The sequence below is a fragment of the Argopecten irradians genome, chromosome 6 (genome assembly GCF_041381155.1).
Source record: "Argopecten irradians isolate NY chromosome 6, Ai_NY, whole genome shotgun sequence".
Taxonomy (NCBI): Eukaryota; Metazoa; Mollusca; class Bivalvia; order Pectinida; family Pectinidae; genus Argopecten; species Argopecten irradians.
In genome coordinates this window covers 30,733,840-30,747,763 of record NC_091139.1, presented here as the reverse complement: position 1 = coordinate 30,747,763, position 13,924 = coordinate 30,733,840, and the positions used below count along the sequence as shown (strand labels likewise).

General features: G+C 33.6%; 1 protein-coding gene across 5 annotated transcripts in view; it reads right to left on the bottom strand.

Moving 5' to 3' along the window:
* The window catches only part of LOC138325611 (regulator of G-protein signaling 17-like), a 49,301-nt gene that overhangs the window by 4,593 nt on the left and 30,784 nt on the right, over positions 1-13,924 (bottom strand). For 2 of the 5 annotated variants that reach the window (XR_011208808.1, XM_069271391.1), the window contains exons 3-6: positions 10,396-10,577; positions 5,742-5,837; positions 979-1,040; positions 19-185 (exon numbers count right to left, since the gene is read on the bottom strand). Coding sequence is in view for 4 of the 5 variants with exons in the window: in XM_069271391.1 (XP_069127492.1) it covers positions 19-185; positions 979-1,040; positions 5,742-5,837; positions 10,396-10,577 (507 nt within the window). In the remaining variant the exon portion in view is untranslated. The remainder of the gene's footprint in view (positions 1-18; positions 186-978; positions 1,041-5,741; positions 5,838-10,395; positions 10,578-13,924) is intronic. The other 3 variants (XM_069271392.1, XM_069271393.1, XM_069271394.1) reach the window with 3 other exon arrangements.

Genomic DNA, 13,924 nt, shown 5'->3' with positions numbered 1-13,924 from the left:
GGCTGCCTATATACGTACCTCCTTAGGAGAGAGAATTGATATATAATCTTCATTAATTAGTCTTGCTTTCTCTTCCACCACCTCTGGATTATCCTCCTTCTTTAGTTCCTCGCACGCTAACCAGAATAACATGTTTTCCTCGCTGTATTCTGATCGTAGAAATTCCCTAAAAAATGTTCGTCCGCCTGCAAAATAATTCTTAAAACTGCAGTTGCATTCTGATGAATCTAATTTGCTTCTTATATTTATTTCAGCCAAATCACATTCGATAAGCAGAATTATAAATAATACATAATTATTTGTTTGCATTAATGAAAGCTACTAAAAAATTAGATTTCATATTTACTTATTATCATTTTTTTGCTTAATTTCGCAGAATCATGACTATTCAAAGAATTCGAGGACATTGTATTTCAAATGAGATAATCGAAAACGCACTTAAAGATATTAAAATTTGTCATTGGTTTTATTTACTATCTCATGATTAAGTAGGTAAATGCATCAAACGTATCAATAACGTAGATCCTGCATATCTAGCCAAAGAATATAAAGCCAATTTTACTAAATATCCAGCATAAAAACGTTCCTGACATTCCTGAAATTCTAGTTATTGTGACGGTTATCTGAAACTCGTTATCGATATAACACAATATCTTAGAAAACTAAATGATATTTGATATTATTGTCTGGCTAAATCAGTTATCTCCAAACTTTCTGTAAACTAAAAAAAAGCCCAGATATCATGAGACACTTGTAAAACAGTATATTGTCGCCGTACAGTTTCGTTTTGTTCATTGTTTTAGTAATCTGCCTTATGTTTCGATTTCTGTTGTTGTTTTCGTTGCAGTTGTTTGAGTGTTATTTTTAGCTTTGAACTTGGTAAATATAATCTAAACTAAGAAGGACTATGATGAACTAATGTCGGGTTTGTTTTGGCTGACTGAAATGAACAGGTTTAATGGGTCTAGATATACTTACTATTACTACGCATAAGACGATCAAACGATTCTGACCAAGCCGCTATTTCTTCTACAGATGGCCTGGTGAATAGAAAACATAGAAACGATTATAATTCAATCTTATTCAATTCTCAGGATGCCGCTGTTTGAAACGTCATCTCTCATTGGTTGAAAAAATGGCGTAATGGCTTTTTTTTTAAATCCCTCAAGAAAATTCGCAACTTATTAAGACCCCACATCGGAGATGCAGGCGCCCTATATTAAACACCGCGTCTGTACGTCCATCCGTCTACATTAGCTTTCCGGAGATTTCCTCGAAAACTAAATAAACATTTGAAACTGCACAACGTACATGGTAATAGTTGATAGCATACAGTTGTGCAATAATGGTTTTATTTCACCAGGAAATCAAAGATTGTTGCTATTACAATGTACTTCACTCCGAAATGGGTAAAAAACTACGGATAGTATGATTTCAATTAAATTGGTATTTAGTGGTATTTGGGGTCATTAGCCATTTACTGCAAGTGATAGTCTACGCAGTGGGGATTGACCTGTTCTGATGTCACTTTGCTATTTGTATAGTTAAAGGTAGGTTTCGCCCAACCAAATAAATATTTTTTTGTGAAATGCGATAAGCGGAAGAAAAGATGAAAAAACATATTAAAATATCTCAATTTAATTTCTTTATGTGTTTGAGATTGAACAAATGTGTCTTGAATACAAAATTGAAGGAAATCCTTGATTTATTACGGTGTCCGTCAGACAAAATAATATGCAAATGAAGCTGCGCTGGATTGTGTTGTCGAAGTTTGGCGCATGCGCATTGTCACGCACTAAAAGTAAACAAAATGTCTGAACGAAAGTGTGTGCGATGAAAAATCTGAATCTGAATCGGCAACAAAGTGGAGGAAATAATAATGGATTCGTTAGCACCCTAGGATATCTATAGGGAATTAAAATCAGAGATGGCATGTAGCAATAGAAGAAACAGAAGCCACATCTCAAACGGAACTTGCCGGGATCTGTTGGGACTCGTGTAACGGCATTGCACGTGGTGAGTTAAATTATTTGGTGTACAAAGTTAGCGAGCGTATGTAAGTAACATGAAGTGTTTTAGATTATATGATATGTATAAACAGTCCCTCGCACTTCGATTTGTTATTGTTATTTTTTTAACTAAACATGCCGTGGCAAGACTGTCACTTCTATCTGACATGTTGTTGCACGCTACCGTTTGTTGCTGCGGCCTCGTTTTGGAAAAAATACGTCATGTTCTATGTAAAGCTTGACTTCGCTCTATTTTTAGAGGAGTATTTTCCTGGTCAAGCTAGGAAACAGACCACCCATATTGTTCGCTGTATGCATTGAAAATGATCTGAAGATTATATCTATGTATAGGATAAATTTCAATTTCGTAGTCTTTATATTTCATTGGGCGAAACCTACCTTTAACGCTATATTATATTTCATGTTTCAATTGTATTTAAAATCTATTCAGATTTACTCTTAATACTTCAGTGTTTACTATCACTGTCGAAATATTCATCCCTGAAATATGCCTTATAATGACCCAAGGCAATTCATGAAAAAACAAAATGGTCTAAATTACTGATCTACAAAAACTGCAATGATTACAGAAACAGCGTCGCCTAACTTCAAAGCAACACATTCAACCAAGTGTACCGATATTCAATCCCGTCGTTGTACATCACAGGACCACACTACCAGTCTCATCTGTAGTTACACACAAAACATTAAGTATTTCTATGACATATTCCAGGAGTGGAAATATAACGACATTGATAGTAACCACTGGAATACAGAGGATGATAAAGATTAATCGTTCATCACTTTTACCTTGACATTTCCGTAAAAAATATTTAATATATAAATGTTCTTAAGGTCTCCGACAAACTAAAGTGTCAGGCGTGATCCATCTGGTTTACACTTACCATTTACATGATGAAAATAGTCCTATACGTGACTTCACATGACACCAATTTCTAACACTAACGAAGGTCGGTTTTATTTAATATGATCGCAGTTGCAAAGCCACACTGGGTGGTGGTAAGCATCATAAAAAGAGCAGGTGTTTTGTGTTTTTCAACTTTTGAAATAGAATCTGGCAATATTGATATCCTTTACGTATTCAAATGGGAATTTACCGTATACTGTAAATTACATATTTTAAAGATACTCTTATCTTGATATATTTACAGTTTGCACTGACATGGTCTCAATAACCATGCTTTCTAGTATTATCATTGTCAGTGTATAATGTTAGCACAACACGCGCGGCGGTTCTATTGGTACGTGAATGGTCGCTGGCGTAGCAACGTGCGGTCATGACCCCACTTTTGGCGGGAACATATGAACGACGCAATTCCAATCAGCTGTTCAATCGAATTCGTTGACGTTGACGTAAGAGAAAAAAAAATATGGGTATTTTAATAAAAACTATACAACTGCCGCGGGAAAAATAATTATTATTTACTTGAAAAACTGTAAATATAAGGAATGGATGTTTATTTTGTTGAGGTTATGAGGGTATTATGATAATTGAGCCCGTGTAAATTTTATGTAACCCGGCCTATCCGGGGTTACATTATTTACACGTGCTCCATTATCATTATACCCTCATAACCTCAACACAATAAACATCTATTCCTTAAATAATCATTATGCTAAATGGCTTTCTTATTTGCCTTAAATATAGCACCTATTGCGCCGCGCGCACGCGGGAAGTCATCATTCCACTTTATAGTTCAAAATCTGTTTTGAACCTAAATGAGATTGCACTAAAATCAGTAACATGACAATTCGTATTATTAACATTTACTGAACGGTTTTACGTATATATATATAGATATATATGAGTTGACGATATTGATGTATAAAACATATGTTAGTTATGTGGTTCAAATAACATTAAATTTATTATATAAGTTATAAGTTATTACAGCCAAATGATGCTAGTTAAATGTCGGACATAATTACGTTAAAGGGACAATTCAGTCTAAGAGAACATTAAATTTTTACATATATCGGAAAAATAACAGTTCAAATGGAAATTATATCAGTCGGTTTTACTGTGATATGCCTGAAAAGTCCACGGTGGCGACATGTGTGTGAAATGTTCAAACTCGCTCGCTGTCCGCCATTACACACTGTGGTCAAACTTCTTGTATGCCGAACCCTGTCCCGTGCTCGTACAGTAATGCAACTTTTGTCTAGAACTGCTCAAATCGCTCTGACATTAGTGTGTTTACCTTATTAGGTGCATTGTCTTACCTATAAATCATTTAATCACCTTCTCAGTGGTTATGTAGTTCATTTGTTTAACGTGAGTGACTTTGGCTCGGGTATGGGTACAGCGTCCATATTGTACCTGCTTAATCGTATTGATCAACGATTTGATATTTCAACGATATTAATTAAAATACTTAACAATGTCGTGGAATTTGTCTATGTTTTACGTTATATGTTTCATAAGAAATGTAGAACAACACATTTATGCTATATTTTGCTTCTTGGTTATGTAAAAGAATTAGCCTAAGTGAATTGTCTCTTTAAAGTTAACTCATAAGTGCTAATTTCACAGTTTGCGAAAACTCATTTAAATGTTTAAATGTTAATTATACTAATGTTATAATCAAGAATAAAGTATAATTACAAAGTGTGACATTAAATTTTGCAACAATACCCCACGAAACATTCAGACCTACATTGATAAGAGATTAAAATCAATGTAAAATAACATATTTTAGTAATTAGCTACACTAGTATTACATACAGTTTATTTTTATTCATTTTTATCCAATTTAAAACACCTAAAGTTTGATAATTCAGATGTTATTCAATCTTGGCCTAAATAGCCATGTATGGGCAAACGTAGAGCTTCTTGACTATATCCATACGCAATATGGATTTACGCAACGTCTTGTTGACCATTACTTGCTACATCGGGTATAGAAGTGGATTATCAGCCTGGTAGCCGTAACAAAGTTAGCTTATAATGTATGATTTTGCATAGACTTGCGTTAGTGATAAGGTGAGGGTTTAATGCCCTCCAAACAATGCTAAGGTAATCCACAACCAGATACGAGGCTCGTAACATTCCGGGAGTTATCATGTTTTGCGGATAGTTAGATTCCTGTATTCGATTAATATCTGCCGACATATAGTTGCGTATTCCCAAGAGAGAGGGGGGGAGGGTTCTAATATCTTACATGTACCAAACTCATCTGTAGCCTGACTCTTGGTATTTCTAATAGGCGATAATATGGCTTTCCCTTTGATATACTAAAATTCTATTTCTTTTTGTGTACTCTCATTTTCACATCCCAGTGTTACGTTAGCATAATATGACGAGTCCATGAGGGTCCCAAATCACAAAATCAACTATTCAAATTGTAAAATGTGTGATTTCCGTTTACTTTATTGAACTTTTGTTCTTACAACATTTTTTATCGCAAAGTAATGGTTTGAAAGTTTACAAAATCTATTAGTATTTACATACTGTGTAACTAGCACTTTTTGCGGTGACATTGTCGTGATTAACAAGTCATGAAATTTTATCAGCGAAACGGCAATAAATGATATAATGTGTTCGTGATTTTTGAATAGCTAAAATTTTTATTTTTCTCGTTATATGTCAAACTTGCGGTTATTTGTACTCACATAAATTACCGGCTTTCATCAGCGAAATTTAGAATTTTACTGTCAGACCAAGTATTTGTGAATCCAAAATTACCGGTTAATACGTAATTTTATACTTACGGTTCTTCCTGGACAGCTACTCCCGTTAGTTTCTTGTCCCCAGCTCCGGACTGTGACCCGTTTGTGCCCTTAACAGCTAAACTGTAATTGTAAAGCCTGAGATAGTACATTATTGTCAGTGGGGCGCAAAATAAAGCCACACCATACCACAGCATTGCAAGGTACCAAGGAGTCTTTATATAAACTCAGTTAACACTGTCATATATACATAATTAAACTTACAATTTAATCATAACTTAAAATTAGTTGCCTTCTCCAGTTACGTAAATGCCATTTTTTAATCTCCAAATTACTGCATCCTTCTTCAGTTATTGACGCTTGTATTTACAATCACTCAATTAACATTGAATATATATGCATAAATAAACATACAATTTATGCATAGCTTCGAATTAGTTACTTTCTTCAGTTAGTATAGTGCGTAAAAGATAATGTTGTTGTTTTTTTGTTGTTGTTTTTTAATAATCTCTAAATTTCTGTTCAATTCTTTAGTTATAAAGAAAAGCTCTCTAAATTTCGAAGCATAAATGAATAAGACTCTGCGATAATCATTTATATCCTCGTTCGACAATGTCGACGGTTGTAATCACAACAGTTCCACGTGAATGTTTTGCTAGAAATCACAATTGCATATTCGGATACAGTGTTAATACGTTATGATAAAGCACTTTGGTACCAGTAATCTATGTTATGGCGTGACTATAGTATATCAGTTATTGATAATGAAATTATACCAATTCCTATAGGAAAAAAAAAGATAGCTTTACATATATAAAGCACATCGAATTACTCTGTTGCATATATCTATATGAAGTCCGTTCAGCTCATACATAAGAGAGTTTCGTTTCTACGATCAGGTAGAATGGATCATTGAAGCATAGAAATCTGACGAACACGCCATTTAGGTATACTTATACACCATTAGATCCTCTAGCTATTACTACCACGCGTTTGTCATTTCACGCCACAATAAAGGTTATAGACAAACTACTCTCCCTTTACAACATATTCAGCATATCAAATGAACCTATATAATTGACATTCTAAATCCAACGCTGTTTTTTATAGTAAGCATATGATGTCTGATCGTAATATTGGATGAAATATCTGTTTCATAACGCCTTTTATTGCATAATCCCCCTGTTATTCAGAGTTTTCAACCATTTGATAGATAATCCGTAAGTCAGTAGTATAATATGACTTTGATCATTTTCGTTTGCTGTGTGGGACAGCCAGAACGTCAATTGTGACGCTTTAATATTACAGTGACACCTTTCAAATAATATTATGAAGTTTGTATCACAATAATGCGCCTCCGGTATTGAATTATATTTTACTAAGTAGAGTTATCAGCCGTAGATATCAGTTATTGAGTGTTTATTCTCTTATCCCATAAATAGCATCTATTGACGATATTGGCGAGAGTGGTTTGCAGATGATCATCATGTTGAAGGCTTGCGCGATATAAAATGAGTTCTGCGATATATCTTTGTGATTATTCACAACTCATTATCAGGATTTGTTTTACATATTGGGTTTAATAAATAAAATTTGATATCTATGAGCCATCCCAAACAGTGGAAGACACTTCGCTTTTTAATAGTCGAAAGGGTTAGCATTACTCTCACAAGTCTTTAACGTCTGACTTGGCGCTACTCTAAATAGAAATGATAATGGCTGTATCCCATTGAAGACTTTTGGCGTGTTCATCATTTTTCCATTTAAGAATGATCAAGTGTTATCGCAAATTACAATTATTATGCCACTTTACAATACCCGCCTAGGTTATAACAAAACACACTCGTATTTTCATTACGATTTAGGTCTATCGGAAGTAACTAAAACAATGATATAATGTATATTATAACCATCAATTTTACTTTTGGATGATCAAAAGTACGCAATAAAAAATTCACATAAACCTGACCTAGGTCCTAGAGTAACTTATTCATGGATAACGCAAAACACAATGAAATGTAATATGTTTGTTTGAACGAAGAAATAAGAAATGAATGCAATCCACTGTGTATTTAGCTGTTTCTTCTCTAAAGGAAAACTGAGGAGGTAGAAACAAAAGGTATACTAATCTATGAATTGAATTGAAAGTGCATAGAAATACATATAGTACAGTATAATATACATTGGTGAGAAAGTTTTTAGTGTAAAGAATATTTTGATAACTACGAAATCTATAATCACGGAAAATATTCTAGGTATTTATTTCACAGTGCACCGGGTGTTTATTCTGTATATCACCGGTAGAGGTTGACATAACCTTGACCCCAAGTGGAGAATTTGGATGAACAGATTAAGTAAGGATCAACGGTCTATTTACCTTGTACGCATGTGCATTATCAATGGTCTAAATCAACTCTTTACAAATGGACTTTTGTGTAAACTTGTGTACGCATGTACATTATCATTGGTCAAAATCAATCTTTACAAGTGAACTTTATACTATGCAGATCGTTTTCAGCATTCGACCAAGTGTTCAGAAATCGTTCCCTATTGACCACCCAAACCTAAGTCGAATTGGATGGAAGTTACCGAGACCAAGGTGGTTGAAAAGGACTGAAGTGTCCAAGATGGTTGAAATCGACATAAGTTACAAATATGTTTGAAATCGACTGCAGTTACCAAGATGTCGACTAAAGTCGACTTACATTTAGTCGACTTACACTAACAAGATGGTTGAAATCGACTGGTGTTAATACGACTGAAGTACAAAGAGGGTTGAAATCTACTTAAATTACAATACCAAGATAGTTGGAATCAAATAAAGTTATCAAGATATGTTTTACTTTTGTGCTTACAGAACAAATTAGAAAATATAGACTTGAATCATTTCAGTAAACAGTACACAGGATGTCTCTGTGCTCGTAACCCGAATTTATTTTTTAAGCTTTCAGAATAGATTCTGAAACTGCAAATGAGAATCACCTCGAACAGGGAAATGTTTATGAAACACGGTTGTAAAACGTTTCTAATAGACCTTATCAACCAGTCAACATGCATCCCAAATGACAAGTGTGACATGTATTTAATGTTGACATTTCTTCCGTATGGTAATACAGTCCAGGTCTAGTCATTTCTCAGGGGAATATACTGTCACCTTCACTTGTTCTATGGGAAGCCAATAGGAAATGTCAGGAATAAAATACAATTACTTGTATTGACGTACGACCTATGGTAAAAAAAACATCGTCCTTGTATCAAGCAGGGGCAGGATTAGGTCAAATAGCTTTGACATTTAGGTCCGCACCCTATACATGTTCAAGGGGAGTATTTAGCTGAGAAAGGTGAGTAACAGTTTGATTATCACAGATACAAAGTAGAATATTAATAGTAATGTGGAATGCAAATGATACTGATACTGTCCGACGTTGCTAAGGAAACGATGTATAAAATATATGTACGTGAGTTTGCATGTATAACGTTATCATGCCATGATTGTTTTATAATCCTGCTAAGACGGGGCTATTTATCGATATATGCTATAGAAGAATGGAATCATGGTTGCTACTGTATAGGCAATGCAAGCCTAATGATAATACATAATTGAAAAGATAGTGTGAAGTGATATCACGTATAGTAGTGTATAATTCTGCAATCTAAATCTTCTTTCACAGCAAAATAGCCAGCATTTACATTTTTGTGGTTTACCATATTGCTTAGTTTCTCAGTTATTTTCGTAGACCTAAACATTTTATGATGATTTTTGTTCAGTTTGTGATGAGAATTAAATTTCAATTTATCAAAATTTCGATATTTGAATTCAAAATACATTCAAAATGAGCATTTCGTATTATTTCATAAGTCAAGCTTTCGCAAACAAATCGCAAAATATAATCTTCGCAAAATTAATTGACTAAAGAGTATTTTATCTTGTAGTAATTGTATTTATAATAATTGTTTTTTGTTTGATTCAGATAGTTATCTTATGAGCATTAAAAGATGACCGCAAAAAGCAACTTGGTCTTCGTATTTTTTTTCCATTTGCCGTCAACTGTTTTCCTGTTTTAACCTATTTTTATTGTTCGCCTCACGCCAGGAGTTTAAGTGTAAAGTGAAAATGAATTCTGTATTTGTTGTATTCTGTGTTTTGTATATGTTGTGGCTATACTCCGGTGTACCAACTGGGATTCTGATCGATCGATCTGATATGGGACTTATATCGACGTATTGGTTGAGTGATGTGTAGAACGGAAATATATAATAGTATTGGTTATAACTGGAATACCGTGCTATAAAATGTATACCGGACGCAACATGTTTCTTTTGTATATCTATATTTTACAGATACGTATATATCAATAATGCCATTTGTTTCAATAAGTAACTTATTATATATTCATTTGACAAAAGAATAGGACGGACATTACTTAGTCTGGAACTATTCGAATAATTTTGATTGCAAAAGAATAGATACGCTTGATCCTATTACAAAATTTCAAAATTAATCTTAACAAAAATAAAGTACTTTCTTTTAATAAACTTATTTTTACACAAAAATCCCTTTGTTTCCATAATGAACTTTTCCAGCCTTGAAGTTAGAAGAGTTCAAAAATGTCTGAAGGGGTGGTTAGGTTAGTTCAGCTCCAGACTAAATACAGGTACTATTATAGAAGGAACGCTAAATGTGTCATGCATTCACCAGGAGCAAGTACAACAACAGCACCAACAAAAGCAGCACGCCCGGCTTCCTCGGTCTCCGGCTGGCACTGGTGAAGATGGTGGCGAATCAGCGGACTGAGCATGCGCACCGGCCCTGCTATTGCGCATCCTCACGTCGTTTTCGTTTGACGTAGAAGACTGCCTTCGCATTACCGAAGTCATCTGAAAGAAGGAAATAGAATATGTTCATATTACTATTACACAGTTATATTTAACTAGGAAAATGAAATGTCCATGTATAACGTATCAATTAATATCAAATGTGAGTTATTACAGTATGACGTGTCAAAATCAGCCATTGTCTAATCCGGATCCTCGTCTATTCCGGTATATAGTATAATGGTATGTATTTGTTCACACAATTTCTATGTTAACGGAAATGCATCGAATGTTATACAAGAGCTTCACTCAGCTATCGTTTGATATTTGGGATTTCCATCTACGAGTAGGACACTTATATTGCAGTTATATAAAAAAAATACAAAAGATTGTGTCATCAATTCTATCTATCAAGTACACTAAGATATGACAAATGCCATTGAGAAAACACTTTGAAATGACATCCTACATTTTAAGAAACCATGGTGTAAACAATAAAAGAGATCCTATTTTTAAACAAATCATATATTCAGTCATAAAATTCTATATATTAACGAGTCTATGTTTCATATAATAATTCACTTCATTCGTATGAGACTACAATGTAACTGTCTTCAATGCAAGCGTCTAAATTAACAATAAATTACAGTATGACACAATTGCAAATCCATTCTGCTTTGTTGATTTAATTACATCAAACGAAACTAATTTGAATGTTTCAATTTAAAAGTAATTCTCAACAATAAATATACATGCCATGCCGATTCATACTTAAGGCCGTTTCTGCTAGGCTTAAAGTGTAGATTTACGGCTACAGCTCAGTGACTGTTACGTATAGATTAACATGTTGGAGTCTAGTATAGCAGAATGTCAAGTACCTTAACAATTTTGTCAAGCTCGCATACTCTTCCATAGGAAATTGTTAATATTACACATTCATTGAATGGATTACCGTACACTTCGCCCATCTATACATTTAAGTAGGAGAAAATAACATGCACATCAAAGTACTCAAAGTACTGCAAATCCAACGCAACAGAAACAGAAAAATAGAATGATATCAAATGAACTATCAAAATATATAAACAATATTATAAAGACTGTAATATCAATTATTTCAAGAACATTCAACTTATAACAAAATCTACATATGTTTTGTTTGACATTTTTCTTGATTAAAGTTCCTACATGAAAATTACAAAGAAAACAAAAGTCTTCATTAAAATGAGTTTTTATCCAATACTCGTTTTCTTATGTTGCACTTATACATATTTTGGTAAAACCACGCACACATGAGGGCAGCCTTATACGTTATTTTGCCTTTACCTCAGATCTGTTTTTAGGTACACAGAAAGAACATCTGATTAGTTTACTTCATAACTCTTAGGCATATAAGCCTTAGATAGTAAGTCCAATTTGAATTATCATTAACAAAGATTATGTAAGTTGGACAGAGGAGTCACCAGAAGGCAATAGTTGGGGAGTACTGGCATAAGGTACAGTTGATGACCTAGATGGGCAGTGTATTATATAACACTCTGTGTATTCTATACACACTCTGTGTATTCTACCAGTCAGAAGGCAGTCTTCCCATGACTACTGATTGGTCCAAAGTAATATATTCAGTGAATAAGGAATTTATGAATGGATGGTTATGAATGAAATGGTTCAAAAGGTCACCACTAGATATCATTGTAGAACAAGTCCTACTCAGTCCTACACATCAATAGTAAAACGGATAGCAATAATACAAACGCTGGTCGCGTTGTACATTGTATTAATAAAAACGATCTTTTCGGCACTACATGTTTTTTTCAATGGTTAATTTTCGAGTACGTTTTGGAATGTTAAGGAAAAATATCGATCAGAATTGCAGTGCGTGTCGCTTCGAGTCCAATGTTTAACGTGTATGCGTATTGTGTTTTAATTCGATAACCCACGCGCTGACGTAAGTGTATTGTTTAGGCGTTCTCTGAAGTCATCAGATCGCTATGTACGTAATATCCGTTTGTAAGTTGTGAGGTGGAACGAAGTCTTAACCCTCATTTTATTAATACCTCATGTAAATGACGAGTTCGTCTTCGTCATGTATTTTTTAAAGTTTTAATGCAACCTTCACATTGAAACATTAGATAATATACTGTATGTATAGCAATACTGTGTGCAATTTCACTATGACCTATGTGTTTACGCCATACCCTCGCGTAACACAAACAACCAAAAATATTTATTTTTTCCTAACTTCACATACTTAACTGTTAGAAATTACACGAAGCAATCATCATGCTTACATATTCAATGGTATTGACAATGAACTTAATATGTTACTGATCATTTTGCTCTCGTTGTTATATATATCAATTATCAATTACTCCTTAAGTTCCCACTACTGGCTAACTCTAACGACACCAGTATTTAATTCAAGCTAGATCTTACATCGATCTTACATCGATTAGCTAGATCTAGTAAATTATCCAATTAGTGTTTAGCTTGATTTAAACAGTTCTCAAAATATGACCCGAGCTAAAGAATGCAAAGTTCTCTAACTCTAGTTTAGCTAAACGTAAAAAATATAAAGCATGAACTCCTTTAGATACATAAACAAAACTTTCGGTAAAACTAAACAGATCTCTCTGAGCGAGCTTTGCTAATTCAAGTACAGAATTAGCTAGCATGTCCCTAGCTAGATATATAGAGAATATTAAAGATGAATCTTGCTAGAAGTAAATACATTGTATATAATTATATCTACACATATACAAATGTACATAATTGGGTAATATAAGCCTATCCTAACCTATAATTTCTTTTCAGTGAACCTAGTAGATCATACTCGAAAAAACTAACTAAAGCAAAACTCTTCTCTACTATGAAGCTATAAAAAATATGAATATGGATCAAGATAAATGTTTAGGCGTAATAATAAGATCCGAAAATGAGTCTTGGTGATTCAAAACAAACCTCAAACGGCATGACTCTCTTACAAGAAATTTACGTTTTCACATTAACATACACTAAATATGTTATAATTTAAAGTGAATAAACATCTTATTGTAATAACATTAATGTCCGTATCCGGATCACCGGGCACCGGATCCTAATTTATACATCCGGGTCTGTATCGCTCGCTTACTAGACGACAACAAGATTCCATGACTTTATTTCAACCAAGCAAAACCAAAATGACTTTCCAAAATGTATAGTCATGAAAAGCAATATTTCTTAAGATGCTCCACCACCGATTAACAGCAATTGGTGTTTAATCGTGTATATATATATATATATATATATATATGTCTAATTAATACAAAAAAATAATATACGATTATTTATTTTTATGACTGCCCAATTAGAACTTCATTCAATATAGGACATAGTGCCACATATTTTTTTTTGGGATGCAATTAATA